The following is a 21,827-nucleotide window of genomic DNA, read 5'->3' on the forward strand; positions in this document are numbered from 1 at the left end:
GTGGGGGGCAGAGAATTGAGGGTGGAGGGCAGAGGGCAGGCCCTCTCTTTAGCAGGGGACTCAGCTAGGGTGTAAAGTGCTAGGTCTGTGTGACAGGGCCGGATTCCACACATCTGCTCACCTCCTTCTCCCAGTAGCCCTCTGGGGTGACATGACTGATCTCCACTACAGATGGCAGCAAGCTAGTTCCAAGGACAAACCCCTGCAAGAGGTCACCCAGAGGCCAGCTGGCCAGGACCCCACTAACTAGGCCCCCACTGACCAAGCCCCCCGCAACAAGGTCCCTGCTGACCAATGCCCTCCCACAAGGCCTTCACTGACCAGATCTTGACTGATCAGGCTCTTGATGACCAAGCCCCCAGTAATCAGATCTCCACTGACCAGGTCCTCACTGACCAAGAAGACCCATTGACCAAGCACCCAATGACCAGGTCCTCACTGACAATCCCTCAATGACCAGGCCCCCTGACCAAGTCTCTGATGGCCATGTCCTTTCTGATCATATTTTTTTGTGACCAAGTCCTAATGTCCAAGTCTCTGCTGACCAGGCCTCTCCTGCCCAGGTCTCTGAGCCATGGTGCTCAAAGTCTTCTTTCAATGACCCCCCTCAGTCCACAGAGCCACCCCTCCCCACATTGGCACCCATAGGCCAGCCACTGGGGGTCTTCTCAGGTCAGGGGCCCTCCTCTGGGACACAGGGAGGGACACTGGGCCCCAGGTTTTGGGTGCCCAGCTTCATGTTCACCCCACAAGACCCTCTGGGCCCATCTCAAAGGGAGTGGGGAGGTGGCCTGGCACCACCTGGATACACTGTCTGGGCCTATCCCTGAGCCACACAGCCAGAGGAATTGGGGGGACGTTTGTCAGACCAGGCATCCCGCTCTGTTGGGTCTCCCAGGGCCCTTCCCTTGGAGCCCGGATATAGAGACACAGCACAAAGGCTGCAGGGTGACCGGCCCAGAACCCTTGAGACTAGGCTGCGGACCACACAAAAACTGTCCCCAGACAACCAGAAGACCCTTTGCTAGTTTCTTGATACCTCATTTCTCACCAGCTACCTTTCCCCACCAGGAATCCCGCTCACACAGAGTCAATGAGGAGAGGAAGATGGTCACAGAATCCGTGGAAAGAAAGAAAACAAAAGATGGGTGGGGAGAAGAGTTGGGAGTGTAGCGTTATAAGGGTCCTACACTATGCGTGTTATTTGCGGGTTGACTGTGATTAATTAAAGGTGTATCTTGTAGACAACCATTACACACACAGTATTTTATATATATATATACACACACAGAGAGACACAGAGAGTCTTGCTCCATTACCCAGGCTGAAGTGCAGTGGCCCAAACACAGCTCACTATAGCCTTGACTTCCCAGGCTCAAGCGATCCTCCCACCTCAGCCTCCTGAGTAGCTGGGACTACATGTGTGGGCCCCCATGCCTGACTGCTTTTGAAATGGTTTCTTGTAGAGACGGAATCTTGCTGTGTTATCCAGGCTGGTCTGGACCTCCTGGCCCCAAGCAATCCTCCAGTCTCAGCTGGAAGTGTTGGGATTACAGGCATGAGCCACTGCACTTGGCTTACACATGTTTTTAAGAAGCATAAATATGAAGGTCAGTGTTGCCATGAAGTCAGGCAGGGATTGGTAAACTATGGCCCACAATCCAGATGCAGTCCCCCTCCTGTCGTGGTGAATAGAGTTTTATTGGAGCCACAGTTCCTCCCCTGTGTTCACTTCTTGTCTGTGACTGCTTTGGGGCTGCAGTGGGGGAGCTGAGTAATTGTTGAGTAGGTGCAACAAAGACCACAGGGTCCACGAAGCCCAAGATGCTTACTACCAGGTCCTTTGCAGAAAAATCTTGCTGAGCCCTGGGGAGGGAGCCAGGTGGCATTGGGGAGGCCATCGGGGAGGCTGGTACAGTAATCCAGGCGAAAAATGATGGGAGCTCAGATTAAAGCGATCATGACAAGTGGCTGGAATCATGATGTACTTTGGGGATAAGACCAACAATACATGGATAGAATGGACAGTATTTAGGTATTTAGAGTTTCAGATGTTCTTTCTACCAAAGGACCCGTTTCTAAAAAAAAAAGTACAAAAGATCAATTTAAAAATCTGACCAAAGAAACACCACCACAAGATTATTTGTGTGATTGGAGCTGGGGTTGAGCCTGGGTACCTTGTGTTTTCAGCACCCGTAACACCCCGGCTGTTCCAGAGGCACCCTACAGAGCCCCTTGGGTTCAGACGAGCAGAACTTGAAACCACAGATGGGAAGGAATAGAAATCTGCGCATCTTTCACACAAGCCGTAACGTTCTAAGCCGCATCTTTGCAGCACACTGACGTGGGGCTACTTCACCCACAGCCAGTAAGTGTCTGCACCAGTGCCGGGATTTGTGTCCACCCTGTTATAAGAAGGCAGCTGCCTGCGTGAGGCATGGCGGTGAGGAAACAATGCCACCCAGATCTCACCCATGGCCGTGAGGACTGGCTGTACCATGGGCCAGACGCATGTCTTGGGCAGACACTTTTTAGATGCCAACTTGCCTGTAGACAAAGATGACGCAGAGGTGGCCGCAGGGAGGGCCTGTGTGGTGGGTTGAATTTGTCCCCTGAAATTCCTGTGTTGATGTCCTTAGCCCCAGTGCCTGAGAATGTGATCTTATTTAGAGACATCATCTTATAGAAATAAGTTAAAATGAAAAATGAGGTCAGTAGGGGGTACCCAATCTAACCACTGGTGTCCTTACTATAAGAAAAGGAAATGTGGACAGAGACACACAGAGGGAAGACGAAGTGAGGAGACACAGGCAAGGCCACCTACATGACAGGAGAGAGGCCTGGAACAGAGCCTTCTTGGACCACCCTGGAAAAGGACCTTCCCTGCCAACACTTTGATCTTGGACCTACAGCCTGCAGGACTATGAGACAGTGAGATTCTGTTGCTGAAGCTGCCCAGTCTGTGATACTTTAAGGGAGCCCTAGCAAACCAATGCAGCCTGTTAGCCCATAGATGATGAAAAGATGGAATGAGAGACGGAGCCCCAGGCTACCTGTCTACACTTCCCAAAGTGCGCTAAGGGATCCTTTGGTGGGTGCAGGTTTGCAAGATAATTTTGGGAGGTGCAGGGTGCATAATTTCAATGTACATTATCATGGATTTATCTTACTGTGAAAATGCTTCTAAGAATAGTTTACTTAAGGTTTACATGCTACTCAAGATATAGCTTTAAATGCTAACAAAAAGTGGATGCAGATGAAAACATTCTCTTGCTGTGGTCCAGGGAATCTCGATGTTTTTTTCAGAGACTCACAGCTTTCAGCTAGAGCTGCCCTCCCTTTTGTGTCCACTGCACACCCCCACAACACACACACGTACCTAAATACATGCCCAGACATACACATGGACATACATATACATGCATGCACACACATACATGCACACCCATATGCACACACACACCTGCACATACACACACACTGTGCTTCATGCCCTCACTAAGGAGGCATGGAAGGGAATGTGTGTCTGTAAGGAAATGAAGACGGCTCAAGACCCTGGTTCCCTGGGTGTTTGCACAGGCGCCCTCCCTGCAGACCATTCTTTGGTCTCTTTCTCTCTCTTAATGAGAGAGAAGTAGAACCCGAGTGGGTACCCGGCTGCCTAGCGCTCAACCCAAGGTCACAAGCTTCCTCGGGAGCCTGGTGAGATGGGGGCATCACAGGTCCTCCCAAACCGAGGGGGCAGGGTTCAGTGGAGCCTTGTGCCCAGGAAGGTGATAGACAGGACGTCTTGGTTCATCAAAGACCCAACCACAATGCAGTGAGGAAGGGCAGCCGCCAAAGGTTTTATTCTCTAGGAGGAGGGGCTCTCAGGGTCTGTGAGCAGGAGGCACAAGGACTTTATTGCACATGTGGTTAGGTGATGGCTGCACTGGGAACTGGGACTCAGAGTGTCCCGACCTCCTGCTCTGTCTCTCTCTCTCCCTCTCTGCCTCCTCTGTCTCTCTGCCTCTCTGCCTCTCTTGCTCTCTCTCCCTCTGTCTCCCTCTCTCCCTCTCTCCCTCCTCTGTCTCTCTCTCCCCATATCTCTCTCCCCATCTCTCTCCCCTCTCCCCACTTCTCTTTCTCTCTCCCCTTCTCTCCATCTCTCTCCCTCCTCCTTTCCCTCCCTGACCCCCATTTATGCACCTGGGCCCCCTTCCTGGGCAGGCACACACACAATGCCAAGACCACTGTCTGGGATGTGGGGGCAAGGCTGCAGGACTGTGGTCCTGGTGTGGCACCCCCACCTTCCAGCACAAGTAGGGTCGGGGGTCCCAGGCATGACTGCACTCTCCTGGGTGGGCGCCCTGCACTCGGGGAAGCAGAAGCTGCAGGTCTCCACTGGCTCAGGGGATGTGCCCACAGGGCTGCCAGCTTCCATCGCGTGATCTGCAGAGGCAAGAGTGGAGTGTGTGGGCCAGGCCTGGCCCTGCACCAGGGTAGGGGTGACGGTGTGGGCAGCTGCACTCTTCTCCGACCCAGGAGCTAAGGGCAATCACCCAGGCCAGTGTCAGTGTCCCCCAGTTGCCAACCAGAACCTGTGCCTGGGCAGGGGTGGGCAGGCAAATCTTGACTCTCACTTCAGTCCAGCACCAAGCCTGCCACACCCCCCAAAGGGACACCTCCTCCCGGGCTTAGCCCTAAAGGCCCCGCATCCTGAGAATCCTGGGCCCAGGCAAACCTGAAGGCCGGCACCCCACACCCACCCTTCCTGGGTGCCACTCTCTTGGGTATCTGCCTGCCAGGATGTCTTAAATTGATTTTATCAAGCTACAGCGAATAACAGGGATGAGCCCTGGCCCTCTCCACTTAGAAGCAGGGGCAGTGACAGGACGGAGGGATGGCCCGAGGCTTGTCACCCAAGCATCGAGAAGGGCGAGGACCCCAGTTTCATGAACTCACCCTGGGAAGACTTGGCCGGATTTTGACAGGACCTTGAGCGGGGCTGGCAGGAGCAGGGATCCCCCCTCTTCTTGAGGAAGCAGGCCACTGTCACCAGGAAGCAGCAGAGGACGGCACACAGGCAGAGCCCCAGCGTGCTGTAGACCAGGGCCAGCTGATCCGCACTCAGTTTCAGCCCCGGGAGAGCTGCAAGACAGCGTGAGACCCCTCTCTGCAGTGCCTTCTCCTCTTCCCACTCTTAGATTTAGGAATCTCATAAAGTGACAGAGCTGCCAGGACTCTTAGGGGTCATCAGTGTCACTCTGACATTTACAGGGGGAGATGGGAACTTGGGGTGAGCTGGTGTCACTCCACCAGTCAGTGGCTGTCCTTCCTGTCCAGTGCCCAGATCTCAAAGAGGCCTAACGGAGGAAAACAAGACCCCAGGACCTGCAAACTTGGTGCCACATATCCAAAGCTTACCTGCTCCTACTTGCCTCTGGAATCAAATGCAAACAGTGCCCTGGAGGCATGAGCAGGTGAGACCCTGCCAGCCCTCAGAGCACAGACAGAATGCCGGGCTACAAGTTGTTACTAAGCGGAAATGAACTGCATTGATTCAAGGAGGAAAACAAAACATTTGTGCATATTTCAAACATTTCAACATGAGATTCTGAAATCCAACTGTTCAGAAACCATGCAAGTGTTCAGAGACCATGCCTACAGCATGGTCACCTGACATCGTGTGGACCATCTGGGCTGGGCTGGGCCTCATTCTATCCAGGAGAGTGCCATGGGGGCAAGGCTGTGCCACTCTGGGCCTCCGCCTCAAGAAGACCTGACAGCCTCAGTGTTTGCTCCCTTGGGCCTGAGACACCACTCAAGAAGTCCAGCTGGAGAGTCCCAGTGGAGAGGGGCAGGCCCTGAGATCAGCTGGAGGAGAAGCAAGACCTGAATATCCCAGCATCAGAGTCCAGCCTCCAATAGCTCCATCCCCAGCACCATCTGCATGACAGACCCCAAGCAAGAGCAGCAGAAGACCCGCCCAGCTGAGCCCTGCCTCCCCACAGAGCCACACAAGGTCACGACATGAAGATAAGAATCTGGGGACGAGTGTCCAGATCCAGTGACAAGTGTCCTTATACAAGAAGAGAAGGGAGGAGACACAGGCACGGGAAAGAAGCCATGTGGAAGAGGCAGAGATGGGAGTGATGAGGCCACAAGCCCAGGAGGCCTGGGGCAGCCGCCAGAAGCCAGAGAAGGCAGGGAAGAATCCTACCCTGGAGCTTTCAAAGGGAGCAGGGCTCTGCTGCTGCTTGGATCTCAGACTTCAGGGCTCCAGACCAGAAGACAGAGGATCAGTTTGTGTTGTTTTAAGAACCTAACATGTGCACACTGTCATAGCAGCCCCAGGAAGTACAGCCTATCCTAGGACAGAACGCACCCAGCCAGGGTGACAACCCCTTCAGTCCTGGGCAGGGTTCTGAATGCTCAGCAAACCCCAAGTCACTGAGGCCCCACAAAAGCCCTGGGAGGTCAGAGTCATTATGACCAATTTAGGTGGGGACAGCAAGGCACAAGTAGCCCAGATGCACGTAGGTTAATTCTGATGTCGCAATTTGTTCAATATTTAGATTTCAGCACTAGGGTTTTTTTCCTAACCTTATGTGCTTTGATGCATTCCAGAACCTTATTCCCAGAAGGGGTCACGGGCACCCCCAATGTCTGCAGGACAGAGAGGCTGAGCAGTTCCATGACTGACTACTTCCAGTTCTTTTTTTTTTTTTTTTTTTTTTTTTTTTTTTGAGACAGAGTCTTGCCTGTCGCCCAGGCTGGAGTGCAGTGGCGCCATCTCGGTTCACTGCAAGCTCCGCCTCCTGGGTTCACACCATTCTCCTGCCTCAGCCTCCCGAGTTGCTGGGACTACAGGCGCCCACCACCATGCCCATCTCATTTTTTGTATTTTTAATAGAGACGGGGTTTCACCTTGTTAGCCAGGATGGTCTTGATCTCCTGACCTCGTGATCCACCCACCTCGGCCTCCCAAAGTGCTGGGATTACAGGCGTGAGCCACCGCGCCTGGCCTCTCCCTCCAGTTCTAATCTCATGCCAATGCACTGTCCCTCTGTCCCTTCCCAGGTCCTTGTCATCTCTGGTTCCTATTATTGCCAGAAATAGCTTCTCACAGGGCCCCTGCTGCCATCACCACCATCCAGAGGCAACAGGGCGCTCTCCCACAGCTGTGCTCTGACCCCTTGTCCCATGGCTGCCCCTGTCCCCAGCAAGACATCGGCCTCCCAGTCTGGCACATGGGGCCCACTGTCATCTGGCATCTGGTCCCTCCTGGTGCCATCTCCAACCACCCCTGAATGCTTGTTCTTCCCAGCTCAGTCCTCTGCAGCCCCCACACTGGGGGACAAGGTCCTGCCCTTGGTGCTTTTCCTCCTTCTCTGCTGGACAGATGAGCAGCCCCATCCATGGGGGCAGGCTCCCTGGGCCACCTGTTCCCCTCAGGGAGACGCAGACACTACATACGCACCTGCCCCGGAGCCTGGGCAGGGAGCTCCTTGCATCGGCTTGGAGTTGTCGCAACAGAACCCCACGCCAGACTCCTCTCCTGCTCAACATCTCAAGCCATTTTCAGTCCAGCTTGGGAGCCTGCCCCGCTCTCCCCACGAAGCCCCATTTGTGAGCAGCAGGGCCTTCTGTGCCCTCTTGGTGAGCATGTGGAGCGGTCAGTCTCTACCTTCAAACAGATCTGGGGTGGGGTCCCTCCTGCTTCTGTGGAATGGCCACCACACTCCTGCAGGCTGGAAGCCTGAGAGGAAGGGATTTAGCCCAGTCTCCAGCACAGAGCCCCTCACAGCCTCCCAACAGCCCAGTTCGCTGCTCCTAGCAGCACCTGTATGTGCTGTTGCCTCTGCCTGGAACCCTGTCCCCACCGTGTGGCTTCAACATAGTTGCTTTTTGAATGAGCAGTTCCAGCGCACAGAGCACGTGCTCCCCAAAAAACGTATTCTCCCAAATCACCCTCACAGCAACTCTATGAAGGTGAACAACTCCAGCTTCACAGAACTAAGGCTCAGAGAGGGTCAGTAGCTTGCTCCAGATCACACAGCTTGTGAGGGACATAACTAGGGGTTTGACTCCATATTCCACACCCCCGCCCCAGCCTGCCCTAAAGGCTCCTCCTCCGGGAAACCTTCCTTGTCCCCGTGTCACCTGCAGCTGGGTTACGTGGCCCCCATGCACTGAAAGGAATGTGTCATCTGCATGGCTTGTCCACTGCCTGGCCTTCCACAAGACGGTAAACTCCATGGGTCTGGGACAGGAACTGCCTCATTCTCCCCGCTCCCCATGCACAGCAAGCCTGCCACAGTTCCAGGTTCAACTAAGGAGGGGCAGTTCTGAATGGGATGCAAGAGAAACCTGGAGTCAGGGTGAGGCAGGGCCTGGTAGGGCTGGAGATGGGGGACAACAGATTTCGGGGAGCCCATGAAGAGGGCAGAGAACAGGTCAGCCCTTCCACCGTGTGCAGCTGGACAACTTGGTCGCATGGTGTCCTCTGCTCCCTGCCCTTAAATAGGTCCACCTCTGGGTCCCTCCCCTGGCCATGTGGCTCTGTACTTCCTGTTTGCAATCCACAGCAAGCTCCCCTCCTGCCCCACCAGCCCATGCAGGCATCGGAGGTCAGAACAGAATAGACCTTAGCCCTGGGCCCCTGGAGAAATACAGGGCAGGGCAGTGCACCGCGACAGTCACACAGTCACCAAAAGCCACGCCATGGCACAAGTGTGGCAACTGATGCAGGGTGAGGCGTGGTAATGCCGACCCCACTGGCACCAACACGTCCTCACACAGCCCCCAATGCTCACAGCCTGGGGCTCCATCCCTGGAGCCAAGATGAGGCTCCAAGGTTCTGCCTAGTGGCCTCTGGGAAGGGGGCTTGGCTGATGGTCACACACAATAAGTGGCTAACCTTGTCCCAGGGACGACAGTTCACCCCCAAGGAGCAATAGCCCTGTGGACACTACTTTGGGTCATTTTGCTGTTGCAGAGGGGACAAACTTTGGAACCCCCAGACTGTGCTCAAATCCCAGCTCAGCCATGCACTCGCTGAGTGACTGTCAGCGAGTCACTCCAAATTTGAGACTCTCTCTCGATCTGTGAGGTGGGTAGGAATGACCCACAGGGAAATCTATTACATCAGAGATGGGCAATGTTCCAGGTTTGCAGGAAGTTTCAAACGCATCACTGGATGCAGGGAAGGTATGCAGGTGGCCAGACACCAGGGGGGCAGGCATGGCCACTTGCATCGGTGGCTGGGCTCTTCAGCCCCTCTGTATCCACACCCCCTCCATGTGAATCTGCACTTCCCCTCAGAAGAGGCTGTGCTAGATAAAAAATGGCCTTGAATTCACCATGACTACAAGTTTCCCCCCACCCCCCGCTTGCTCCTTCCACCAAGAGGTGGTGTCTGTTTCCCCTCTCCTGAATCTGCTGGCACTGTGAATGGAAAGAAATGCAGTGGTGGTGATGAAATGCAAGTTCCCAGCCTAGGTGGCAAGAGGCCTGCGTGCTCCTGTCTGCTGCAGTCCTGTATCATCATGAGATGGATGCATCTGGGCAGCCCACTGGTCCCAGGATGGGGATGAGAGGCACATGGAGCAGAGCCAGGCTGGCATAGCTGAGCCCAGCCAAATCCCTGACTCTGGAGGAAGCCCACACCTCCACATTCAGGGATGGCTTGTTAGGCAGCAGCAGCTAACTGGCAGGAGAGCAGGAGATGCCAGGCTAAGCAGGGACAACGGGGTGCTGGGCAACCTCCATCATCAGGCATACAGGCTCTGCCCATGGGACCTTGGCCCTGGGGACTGGCCTCATGGAAATGAGGTTATCACAGGAAAGTCACTGCAAAGGAAAGGAACCAATCAGCCTCGAGAACAGGCTTGCTGTCTCTCCAGGACAGGCTGAGAGCAGGGCAAACTCCATCACTACTGTTTATGGATCCACACAGCATCCCTCTTCCGTCCTTTCTGATGCCACAGAGCAGGGCAGGTGCACCAAGAGGTGGTTGCTGGGAGGACTAATTAGATCATTTCTGATGTCTGGCACTTAGCAGATGCCCAGCTCAACAGGACCCTTCTTCCCATGTCCAAAGTGGCCATCTCCAGCCATAAGTTTTTTCATTTTCTTTCTTTATTTTTTATTATTTTTATTTTATTTAATTTATTTATTTATTTATTTATTTATTTATTTATTTATTTATTTATTTTGAGACACAGTCTCACTCTGTCCCTCAGGCTGGAGTGCAGTGGCACAATCTTGGCTCACTGCAACCTTCACCTCTTGGGTTCAAACATTTCTCCTGCCTCAGCCTCCCAAGTAGCTGGGACTACAGCTGTGCACCACCACATCCCGCTAATTTTTGTATTTTTGGTAGAGCTAGGGTTTCCCCTTGTTGATCAGGCTGGTCTTGAACTCCTGACCACAAGTGATCCGCCTGCCTCTGCCTACCAAAGTGGTAGGATTATAGGTATGAGTCACCATGCCCAGCCTTTTCTTTGTACAATTTTTTTTCCCTCTGGCAATGGCTAATGAACCACAAAAACTTTTTAAATAACACCTTTCCCTTCTCATTCTTAGGAAGCCTCTTTTGCCTCTAAATGGAATCTGATGGATTCACAGTCAGATTCTACCAGAAGCACAAAGAAGAGTTGGTACAAATTTTACTGCAACTATTCCAAAAAATCAAGGAGGGATTCTTTTAACTCATTCTGGAAAGCCAGCTTCAGTCTGGTACCAAAACCTGGCAAAGACAACGAAAAAAAAGAAAACTACAGGCCAATATCCCTGAGGAACATAGATGTAAGATGCAATTAGAGATTTAAATGTAAGACCCTAAATTATAAGAATCTTAGAGAAATCCTGGAAAATACCATCCTGAACGTTGGCCCTGGGAAAGAATTTATGACTAAGTCCTCAAAAGCAATTGCAACAAAAACAAAAATTGACAGGTGGGACCTAATCAAACGAAAGAGCTTCTGCTCTGCAAAATAAACTATCAGTGTAAACAGGCAACCTACAGAATGGGAGAAAATGTTTGCAAACTGCGCACCCAACAAAGGTTTAATATCCATAATCTATGAGGAAGTTAAACAATTCAAAAATCAAACAACAACCACATTAAAAAGTGGGCAAAAGACATGAACAGACACTTTTCAAAAGAAGACATGCAAGCAGCCAACAAACATGAAAAAATGCTCAACATCACTGATCATCAGAGAAATGCAAATGAAAACCACAATGAGGGACCATCTCACACCAGTAAGAATAGCTATTGTTAGAAAGTCAAAAAACAACAGATGATGGTGAGGCTACAGAGAAAAGGGAACACTTATACACTGTTGGTGGAATGTAAATTAGTTCAGCCACTGTAGAAAGCAGTTTGGAGATTTCTCAGAGAACTTAAAACAGAGTTACCATTCAGCACAGCCATCCCATTACTGGGTATATATCCAAAGGAAAATACACCATTCTGCCAAAAAGACACATACACACATGTGTTCATCACAGCACTATTCACAATAGCAAAGACATGGAATCAATCTAGGTGCCCATCAATGGTGGATTGGATAAAGAAACTGTGGTACATATACACAATGAAATACTATGCAGCCACAAAGAGAAAAAAAATCATGCTTTTTGCAGCAACATGCATGCAGCGGAGACCATTATCCTAAGTGAATTAACGCAGAAACAGAAAATACCACATGTTCTCACTTAAAAGTGAAATGTTAAGCAATGCATACAGATGGACATAAAGACAGGAACAACAGACACTGGGGCCTACTAGAAGGGGGAGGTAGGGAGGGGGTAACGGAAGAAAAACTACCTACTGGGTGCTATGCTCACCACCCGGGTGACAAGACCATTTGTACCCCAAACCTCAGCATCAAGCAACACACCCATGTAACAAACCTATACATGTACCCCCAGATCTAAAATAAAAGTTAAATTATCAATAAAATAATAATAGACCATCCTGGCTAACACAGTGAAACCCCGTCTCTACTAAAAATACAAAAAACTAGCCGGGCGAGGTGGTGGGTGCCTGTAGTCCCAGCTACTCGGGAGGCTGAGGCAGGAGAATGGCGTAAACCCGGGAGGCGGAGCTTGCAGTGAGCTGAGATCCGGCCACTGCACTCCAGCCTGCGCGACAGAGTGAGACTCCATCTCAAAAAAAAAAAAATAATAATAATAATAATAATAGAAATAAATGGAGTCTGCAGCATTGGTGGAGGGCAGGTGGTGGCTCTGCTCAGGTGCTCACACAGGTGGGTCTGCTGCTTACTCATGCTTGTGCTTTGAGAACTGGCACAGCTTCAGCAGCCCTCAGTACAAGGCTCTTCCTCACATGGCAGGTCCTTTCTCCTGCTTTCTTCTTGTCCACAGACTTCTGGCAATGTTGTGTACATTGTTTTTTTAATCCTGGGATGATCTCCCTGGCTTCTGCCCATTTGCCTGTGCATAGTTGACTCTCCTGTTCTAGGCCTGGCATCAGGCCTCCTACCCTTTCTGACCCTGCGTGACACCATACAGATTCACCTGGGGTGGCTTACCTGGACTTGCTTCTGAGCCTCTGTGCTCCGATCCTTGGTACCTTCCCGAGTTGTCTGAATTGTTTTCAACTTCTCCACTCCGCTGTCTCCTGAGCTCTGGTGGGAGGTTCACTGGGCTCCTGAGCTTGTTCTCACAGAAGTATGCGCATTGCTTAGGATGCTGTCCACAGATGGAGGCACAGCTGATGCAGTCCCTCAGGAGATGGTCATAGAACCTGCCTTGCTCCTTGCGGCAGTTGAGTGACCCTGGGAGACAGAAATGCGTAATACTGCTGGGTAACAGACCAGCAGGAGTTGTAGGTTTGACCACAAAAGACATCAAAGTTAAAAAAAAAATTACGGTAAAATTCCAGCAAGCAATTCCAGAGTAAGGCAAGTACTTTGTCCTCTAAGTACTATTTTAGCTGCGTTGCATTTTGATGTGTATTATTTTTCCTCTACCTAGTTCAAAATGTACTTATTTTTCATTATTATTTCTTCTTTGACCAATGGGTTATTTACAAGTGCATTTCTTAGTTTCTAAACATATGAAGATTTTCAGTTATCATTTAAAATTGAGACCTAGATTACATTGTTACATAAGAACTTTACTTGCATTTTTCAAGCCTCATCAAGGAGAAATGTATTTCAAATTATTTCAAATATTTTGATTATCAAATATTTCAAATTATTTCAAATATTCAAATATTTCAAATATATTTCAAATTATTTCAAATGTATTTCAAAATATTTCAATAAGGAATGAAGGGGAAAGGCCAGAATCCTCTTTGGCAAGTTGGGGCAGGGGGCTGGAAGGAAGGTGGAAAAGTTCATATGAATAGTGTTTCTTCTCTCTTACTACTAAATAAGAATTACAGCAGCTTACACAAGTATCAGTGCCAAGGCACAGAAGCCAAGGAAACTGAAGCCCAATCATACTTGCCTTAAGAGAGCACAGTGGACCCAACTTTGAATGCATAAATAAATCTATTTGGAACAATCAATTATCTTATCTAAAGCCTCAGAATATTTCTTTCTAATTTTTTTTTTTTATTGAGATGGAGTTTCGCTCTTGCTGCCCAGTGGAGTGCAGTGGCACGATCTCAGCTCACTGCAACCTCTGCCTCCCAGGTTCAAGAAATTCTCTTGGCCGGGCGCAGTGGCTCAAGCCTGTAATCCCAGCACTTTGGGAGGCCGAGACGGGCGGATCACAAGGTCAGGAGATCGAGACCATCCTGGCTAACCCGGTGAAACCCCGTCTCTACTAAAAAAATACAAAAAACTAGCTGGGCGAGGTGGCGGGCGCCTGTAGTCCCAGCTACTCGGGAGGCTGAGGCAGGAGAATGGCGTGAATCCGAAAGGCGGAGCTTGCAGTGAGCTGAGATTGCGCCACTGCACTCCGGTTTGGGCGACAGAGCGAGACTCCATCTCAAAAAAAAAAAAAAAAAAGAAATTCTCTTGCCTCAGCCTCCTGAGTAGTAGCTGGGATTACAGGCGACCATCACAACACCCGGCTAATTTTTGTAGTTTCAGTAGAGATGGGGTTTCGCCATGTTGGCCAGGCTGGTCGTGAACTCCTGACCTCAGGTGATCTGCCTGCCTCGGCCTCCCAAAGTACTGGGATTACAGGCGGCATGAACTACCGCACCTGTCTAGCCTCAGAATATTTCTACATGAAAGTTTTTACGTGAAAAAGGCAAGTTTCGTTTGTCTTTAGAATAAGGTATTTATGTGAAATTGTGGCTCACACATATATTTTAAGGACACATTTCAGAGGCAGTGCAGAATAGTGGATAAGAACCCAAATTTCAGAACCAAATTTCAATTGGGGTCATCCTCAGCTGTACCACTTGCAGGCAGTGTGGTCTTAGCCTTTCCATGCCTCAGTTTCCTCTTTTCCAATATAGGGAAAATAACAGTACTGACTTCTTCTTAGGGCTGGTGGCAGAGTTGGAGGACCCAACACAGTGCCTGGCGCATACTAAATGCTCACTTAATGGAAGGCTTGAGTAGAATATTCATTTGAGCCTCTTCACAAAGCAAACACACACCCGTTCTTGTGTCTTCGACAGAGTAAAGGAAGGAACTAAAAGATCACGGAATTGGGACCTTGGGGAAAACTCAGATGGCCCACATGGGGCCAGTGACCTCCCCTGTTCTGGCCCTGCCCTATGCCCAGGGCTCCCCTGAACCGCACAGAAACTGACACCTCCACTCTGTGTCACATAGGGTTAGTCCAGCATTGGTGTCCTTGGGGCTTTCTGTGACCTCTTCTCCTGTTGCAGGTGGTGCCTGAGCACCCCAGACCACTGGCCCTCCCTGCCTGACCTCACACCCTGTCTCGTCACCCCACCCCAGGACTCGATCGTCCCTACTGTGTTTCCCACCTCTGCACCTCTGCGCATACTGCCCTCTTTTCCAGACATCCATCTGATTTCCCCATTCTGTGGCCTCTTAACAATCTGCCTCTGATGGTGCTTCCTGTAGGGACACCTCCCCACCCTGCAGCCCTTCAGCTGAAAGTGGTCTCTCCCAACTGCAGCTTTCTACCTTGACACATAGTCATTTCTCCCATTAGATGACACTGTCTTTGAAGGGCCACGCCAGATTCCTGTTTCCATGGGGCTGGAGCACTCCATCTATGTTTGTGGGATGAACCAATGAATATTCTAATTCATTAATGGGTAGTGGTTCAGTCATGATTTAGGAGTGGGAGTCCTGGGTTCAAACCAGGATGTCGCTATGACATCTCCAGTTTTAAACTGGGTGATCTTGGGTAAGTCACTCATCCTCTCTGAGTTCTCCTCAACAAGTATTCATGAAGGACTTACTATGTGTCAGGCACTGTGTTAGGCTCAAGTCAGACATGGTTCCTCCCCCCAGGGAGCTCTCAGCCTAGTGGTTGAGTCAGACATAAAACACATACACACGAAAGAACAAAACAGCAAATCGTGGTAAGTTCTATCAAGGAAAAGGACAGGTTATGAAAAAGAACAGCAAGCAATGAATAGTTTTCAAGACAATCAGGGAAAACTGAATATGGCCTGAGTATTAGATGATGTCAATAAAGTACTGCTGGTAGTGATAGGATATTTGGGTTATGTTTTACAGGTCTTCATGGTCCAGTATCTGCAGGTAAAATTATATGAGATCTTGGCTGTGCTTTAAAATACACAAGGCAGGCTGGGCGCAGTGGCTCACATCTGTAATCCCAGCACTTTGGGAGGCTGAGGTGGGTGGATCACCTAAGGTCACATGGAGAAACCCCATCTCCACTAAAAATACAAAATTAGCTGGGCATGGTGGCACATGCCTGTAATCCCAGCTACTTGGGAGGCTGAGGAGGGAGAATCACTTGAACCCGGGAGGCGGAGGTTGCAGTGAGCGGAGATCGAACCATAGCACTCCAGCCTGAGCAAAAAGAGCAAAACTTCATCTCAAAAAAAATAAAAAATAAAAAATAAATTAAATTAAATAAAATTCACTAGCCAAAAAAATTGGTTGAGAAAGTACAAGGCAGAATTTAAACAATTTGTGAAGCTGGTGATGGGTGCAGAGGGCGTCATTGTGCTATCCTGTCTATGTACATGTGTGATAAGTTCTGTAATAAAAAGTTTCGGCCGGGCGCGGTGGCTCAAGCCTGTAATCCCAGCACTTTGGGAGGCCGAGATGGGCGGATCACGAGGTCAGGAGATCGAGACCATCCTGGCTAACACGGTGAAACCCCGTCTCTACTAAGAAATACAAAAAATAGCCGGGCGAGGTGGCAGCGCCTGTAGTCCCAGCTACTCGGGAGGCTGAGGCCGGAGAATGGCGTGAACCCGGGAGGCGGAGCTTGCAGTGAGCTGAGATCCGGCCACTGCACTCCAGCCTGGGCGACAGCGCGAGACTCCGTCTCAAAAAAAAAAAAAAAAAAAAGTTTCAAAAGAATGTAACAACAGACAGTGACAGGAGAGGGCCTAGTTCTACTGGGTGATCAGAGGAGACCCCTGATGTTTGGGCTGAGACCTGAACGTTGAGTAGGAGGGAGCTGAGGGAAGATGATAGAGGGAATGCATTCCAGGCAACGGGAACAGCATGTGCAAAGGACCTCAGACAGGAAAGAATGTACTATGTTTGAGACACTGAAAGAAAGTTGTGTGACCAAAGCAGGAAGGTGGAGGGGTAAGAGGTGCCGCACTGTACATCTCCTCCTGCCACCCTTTCCTCAGCCACCTGACTGTGGGGCCAGAGGGTGCTCCAGAGAGGAAGGAGGAGGGTGATTGCACTGTCCCCTGGGCTCAGGCCCCAGAACTCACTGCAGAAGGTTGCACAGGTGCGCTGGCTCTGATGATTGCAAATGGCTTTGCAGGACATGCAGGTGCCCAGCAGGGGATCCCAGTACTGCTCTTCGGGGCAGGATCTCATAGCCACCCCTGTCCACAGGCCCTGTGGAGCTGAGAGACCAGGAGAGTGAGGGCACCTGGCAGGCGGCCACAGCCCAGCTTCTTGTCCCTGACGGGAACCCAGACAGCCTCTCCTGCCCACATTCCCACAGACAACCTTTCTGTCTCAGGAGCAGACAGGGCAGACAACCCCCACTGCACTTGCTGGAGGCTCGGGGCAGCCACCTCCCCTCTCCAGCCTCAGTTTCCCCATCTGCACATGGTTGTTTTCAGGACCTCTGCTCTCTGACATGAGCAGTACCATGCTGGGCCCTAATCCCTGCCCTCCTTAATGTGCCATGCCTCTCCCTGCCACGGGGTCTTTGCACATACTATTCCCTCACATGACGTGCCCTTCTCCCCAGCCCCTGCCCCTCAGCTGCTTATTCCTTCTCAGGCTTATTCCTTCTCAGACTGAGACCTCTGTCTAAACCTGATCTCCCAGGGAAGGCTTTCTGACTCGCCCCCAGACTAGGACGCGGTCCTTCTTCCACTCACTCGCACAGCCCTTTACTTGTTGCTGTGGCCACTTTCCTTATTTGATGCTGGCTCCTACACTAACTGTGAGCACCATCTGGCAGGGGCTGTGCCTAATTTTTCTTGTTAATTGCTGAGTCCTCAGAACCTAGACAATACTTCGGACATAGTACGTGCTCATGAAATGAATGATTAATTAAAAGCAGACCAAGTCAGTGCCTAGCACACAGCAAGAACCAAGAAATGTCAATTTCCTTTCCATTTTCTTTTTTTAACTAAAGTATGAAACAACCACAATGATGTGTGTGTGTGTAAAGTGTGCAAAAAGTGGAAGAATACAGCTTGGTGACATTTGATGTATGTATGCACCTGTGTCATTACAGCCCACATTGAGATGTAGAATATTTCCTGCACCCCTGAAGACTCCCTGGGGTCCCCTCCCACCCAATGCCCACTCCTAGAGGCAGCTACTGTTCTGTTGTTACCCCCATAGGCTAATATTGCCCCTTCTGGAACTTCCATGTCTGGTTTTGTCCCCCCACGTGGTACCTGAGACTCATCCATGTGGGTGCTCTCTGTGTGTCTGGTTTTGTGTTACTGTGAGTCTTCCGCTGTGTGCAAGCATCACCTTCTCTATCCTTTCCTGATTTCGTGACATTTGCTTCCCCCAATAACTTCTCCTTAAAAATGTTTAAAAGCGGCCGGGCGAGGTGGCTCATGCCTGTAATCCCAGCACTTTGGGAGGCCGAGGCGGGCGGATCACGACGTCAGGAGATCAAGACCATCCTGGCTAACACGGTGAAACTCTGTCTTTACTAAAAATAATAATAATAATAATATGAAAAATTAGCCGGGTGTGGTAGCAGGCACCTGTAGTCCCAGCTACTCGGGAGACTGAGGCAGAATGGCGTGAACCCAGGAGGCGGAGGTTGCAGGAAGCCGAGATCGCGCCACTGCGCTCCAGCCTGGGTGACAGAGTGAGACTCTGTCTCAAAAAAAAAAAAAAAAAAAAAAAAATGTTTAAAAGCATTTTGCAAGACATGTATTTGTTCTTTTTTTTTTTTTTTTTTTTTTTTTAAACCTTCTTGAGAACAAGCAGGCTGCCCATAAAACTCTGTTAGTTACAAAGTCAGGACATCTCAAAAGCAATCCTGGGATGTGAGGAGTGACATGGAGGAAAGCAGTAGAGTGGCAAGCTCTGGGAATCTGTGCCTCCTGCTAAACGACTGCGGAGCTGCCAGCCACTGTCTGAAGTCACTATTTGGGAACTCTGGAGTTGTCCAGGGGAGAGCTTGATGGTAAATTTTAGGAATGTCAGCCTATCACATGGTAGTGGCTACTATTCCACAGCAGTGCCGCTTGCTGGAGCCAGGATAAGCAAGAAGGACCCTTGTCCTCCAAATATTAGGGTTGTGGGTTCTGATTGCTGATGACCGCCTGTGACCACTGAGGGGCCAGCACAAAGGACATTGTTTCAACCCCCAAAGACTGAAGTGGCTTCCAGGGGATTTAAAGAGAAAGTATCCTTCTCTGGTCTGGGAGCCAAGCACTTAAGGAAATCTTTGTCAGGTCACTGGTTGACTGCAGAGATAAAAGAACAGAAACTTCAGTGACTACACACAACAAGGAATACATACCGTGCAAAAATACAAATTAAAGTTGGGAAAAAACAAAGCTTAAAACTAAAAGTTTGGAAAAGTCGCAAACAGATAGCTTCAGCCCTTAACAGGCAAGGTTCAGAATCCTTGAGGAGTTTGGTAAAGTTAGATTTCCAGTCACCACAACACAACACTCAAAATGTCCAGGTCTCAAAAAAAAATTACAAAGCATACAAAGCAGCAGCAGTGTTGCCACATTTACAGGAAATACAGACTCTGACAGAAACCATTTCCAGGGAAGTCTATATATTGGGATTACTAGTCAAACGTGTGAAATCAAGATTTGTGCTAAGTATGTTCAATGAGCTTAAGGAAACCATAGACAAAGAACTAACGGAAGTCAGGAAAATGTTGTATGAACACGATGAGTGCGTGGTAAAGAGACAGAAGTGGTAAAAAAGGAACCAAAACTTGGAAAGCAACCAAAATGTCCTTCAGTCGGTAAATGTATGAATCAAGTGTGGTATATTCAAACAATGGACTGTTATTCAATACTTAAAAATGAGCTATCAGGGCATTAACAGACATGGAGTAACCTTAAATGCATATTACTAAGTGAGAGAAACAAAGCTAAAAAGTCTACTGTATGATTTCAACTCTATGACATTCTGGAAAAGTCAAAAACTATGGAGACAATAAAAAGATCAGTGATTCCCAGGGGTTGGAGGACAGGAGGGATGAATAGGTGGAGCACAGAGGATTTTTAGGGCAGTGAAGCTACTCTGTAAGCTACTCCAATGGTGGACAGATGTCCATGTACATTTGTTCAAAGCCATGTACCACACTGAGAGTGAACCCCAATATAAACTTCAGACTTCAAATGATAATGATGTGTCAGTGTAAGTTCACTGATTGTAACAAATGCACCATCTGGTTTAGGATGTTGATAGTTGAGGAGACTGTGCCGGGGGATGTGGACAGGGATGTGGGAACTCTCTGTGCTTTTGCTAAATTTTTCTGTGAGCCTAAAAATGCTCTAAAAGTAGTTTAAAAAAAAATACAGAAGTTCTGGAATGGAAAAGTCCAAAAAGTGAAATACGAACCTTAATGGACGGGGTTTATCAGCAAATTTAAGCAAGCAGAAAAAGGGATCGGTGAACTTTTAAGTTTATCTTGGCCGGGCGCGGTGGCTCAAGCCTGTAATCCCAGCACTTTGGGAGGCCGAGACGGGCGGATCACGAGGTCAGGAGATCGAGACCATCCTGGTTAATATGGTGAAACCCCGTCTCTACTAAAAAGTACAAAAAACTAGCCGGGCGAGGTGGCGAGTGCCTGTAGTCCCAGCTACTCGGGAGGCTGAGGCAGGAGAATGGCGTGAACCCGGGAGGCGGAGCTTGTAGTGAGCTGAGATCCGGCCACTGCACTCCAGCCTGGGCGACAGAGCGAAACTCCGTCTCAAAAAAAAAAAAAAAAAGTTTATCTTTAGAGAAAACAATTGAAGTAATTGTCTGTGTAACAAGAATGAAAAAAGATTGAGGAAAATTGAACAGAGCCAAATGTACTGACATATGCTCATAGAAGTTACAGAAGGAGAAGAGACAAAACGGCAGAAAAAGTATTTGAAGGAATAATGGCCCCAAACATCCCAAATCTGAAAAAACATGTGAATATACTCATTCAGGAATCTCAATAAATTTGATGCATGAAAACCTCAAAGAAACCGACACCAAGACATATTACAATAAAATTGAGGAAACCCAAGGCCAGACAGAATTGCGAAGGCAGCAAGAGAGAAGCAACTTCTTGTGTACAAAGGATCCTCAATACGGTAACAGCTGATTTCTCCTAAGAAACCAGCCAGAAGGTAGTGTAATGATATATTTAAAGTCCTGAAAGAAAACAATAAGCTGTCAACCAGGAATTGTATATACTTTTAAATCACCTTTCAATAATGAAGGAGAAATTAAGACATTTCCAGATAAACAAAATCTGAGGACTGCACTACAAGAAATGCTAAAGGGAGTCTTTCATGCTGACATAAAAGTACTCTCGATGGTACCTTGAAGCCATAAGAAAAAGTGAAGTAAATATAAAGGTAAATAAATAAATATAAAAGCTAGAATTATTTTACATTTGCATGGTTTGTAATTCCTACTTTTTTCCTATATGATTTAATAGGTAATGAGTAAAACAGTGATTACAAACCTATGTTAGTGACAATAGAATGTACAAAGATGCAATATGTGACAATAACAATATAAAGGGAAAGGCAGGGAAATACAGGAACAAAGCTCTTATGACCCACTGAAACTAAGTTGATATTATTCAAACTAGGGTGTCATAAGTTTAAGATATTAATTGTAATCCCAATAACTAAAATATGTATAGAAAAAGAAAGAAAAGGGGACTCAAAGTGGCCCACTACAAAAAAAATCAACAAAATACAAAAATGAAGTAATTGAAGAAACAAAAACATATGAGACATACATAAAACAAATATATAAATGACTGAAGTAAATCTTTATCAGTAATCATGTTAAATGTAAATGAACTAAACTCTGCTAGTAAAAAAAAAATTGGGCCGGGCGCAGTGGCTGACGCCTGTAATCCCAGCACTTTGGGAGGTTGAGGCGGGTGGATCACAAGGTCAGGAGATCAAGACCATCCTGGCTAACACGGTGAAACCCCGTCTCTACTAAAAATACAAAAACAAAATTAGCCAGGCGTGGTGGCGGGCGCCTGTAGTCCCAGCTACTCAGGAGGCTGAGGCCGGAGAATGACGTGAACCCGGGAGGCGGAGCTTG

The 21,827-nt window shown here is 49.0% G+C and overlaps 1 protein-coding gene across 9 annotated transcripts in view; it reads right to left on the minus strand.

Annotated features, from left to right (window-relative positions):
- The window catches only part of TNFRSF13B (TNF receptor superfamily member 13B), a 38,943-nt gene that overhangs the window by 2,380 nt on the left and 14,736 nt on the right, over positions 1-21,827 (minus strand). For 4 of the 9 annotated variants that reach the window (XR_002518015.2, XR_002518017.2, XM_031661835.1 and 1 more), the window contains exons 2-5: positions 16,823-16,960; positions 12,546-12,791; positions 4,945-5,130; positions 4,290-4,431 (exon numbers count right to left, since the gene is read on the minus strand). Coding sequence is in view for 6 of the 9 variants with exons in the window: in XM_031661835.1 (XP_031517695.1) it covers positions 4,290-4,431; positions 4,945-5,130; positions 12,546-12,791; positions 16,823-16,960 (712 nt within the window). In the remaining 3 variants the exon portion in view is untranslated. Of the gene's footprint in view, positions 1-121; positions 203-3,816; positions 4,432-4,944; positions 5,131-12,545; positions 12,792-16,822; positions 16,961-21,827 lie in introns of those variants that run through there. The other 5 variants (XM_031661837.1, XM_021928776.2, XM_009189771.3 and 2 more) reach the window with 4 other exon arrangements.

This window comes from Papio anubis, unplaced genomic scaffold (genome assembly GCF_008728515.1).
Source record: "Papio anubis isolate 15944 unplaced genomic scaffold, Panubis1.0 scaffold262, whole genome shotgun sequence".
In the NCBI taxonomy this organism is placed as follows: domain Eukaryota; kingdom Metazoa; phylum Chordata; class Mammalia; order Primates; family Cercopithecidae; genus Papio; species Papio anubis.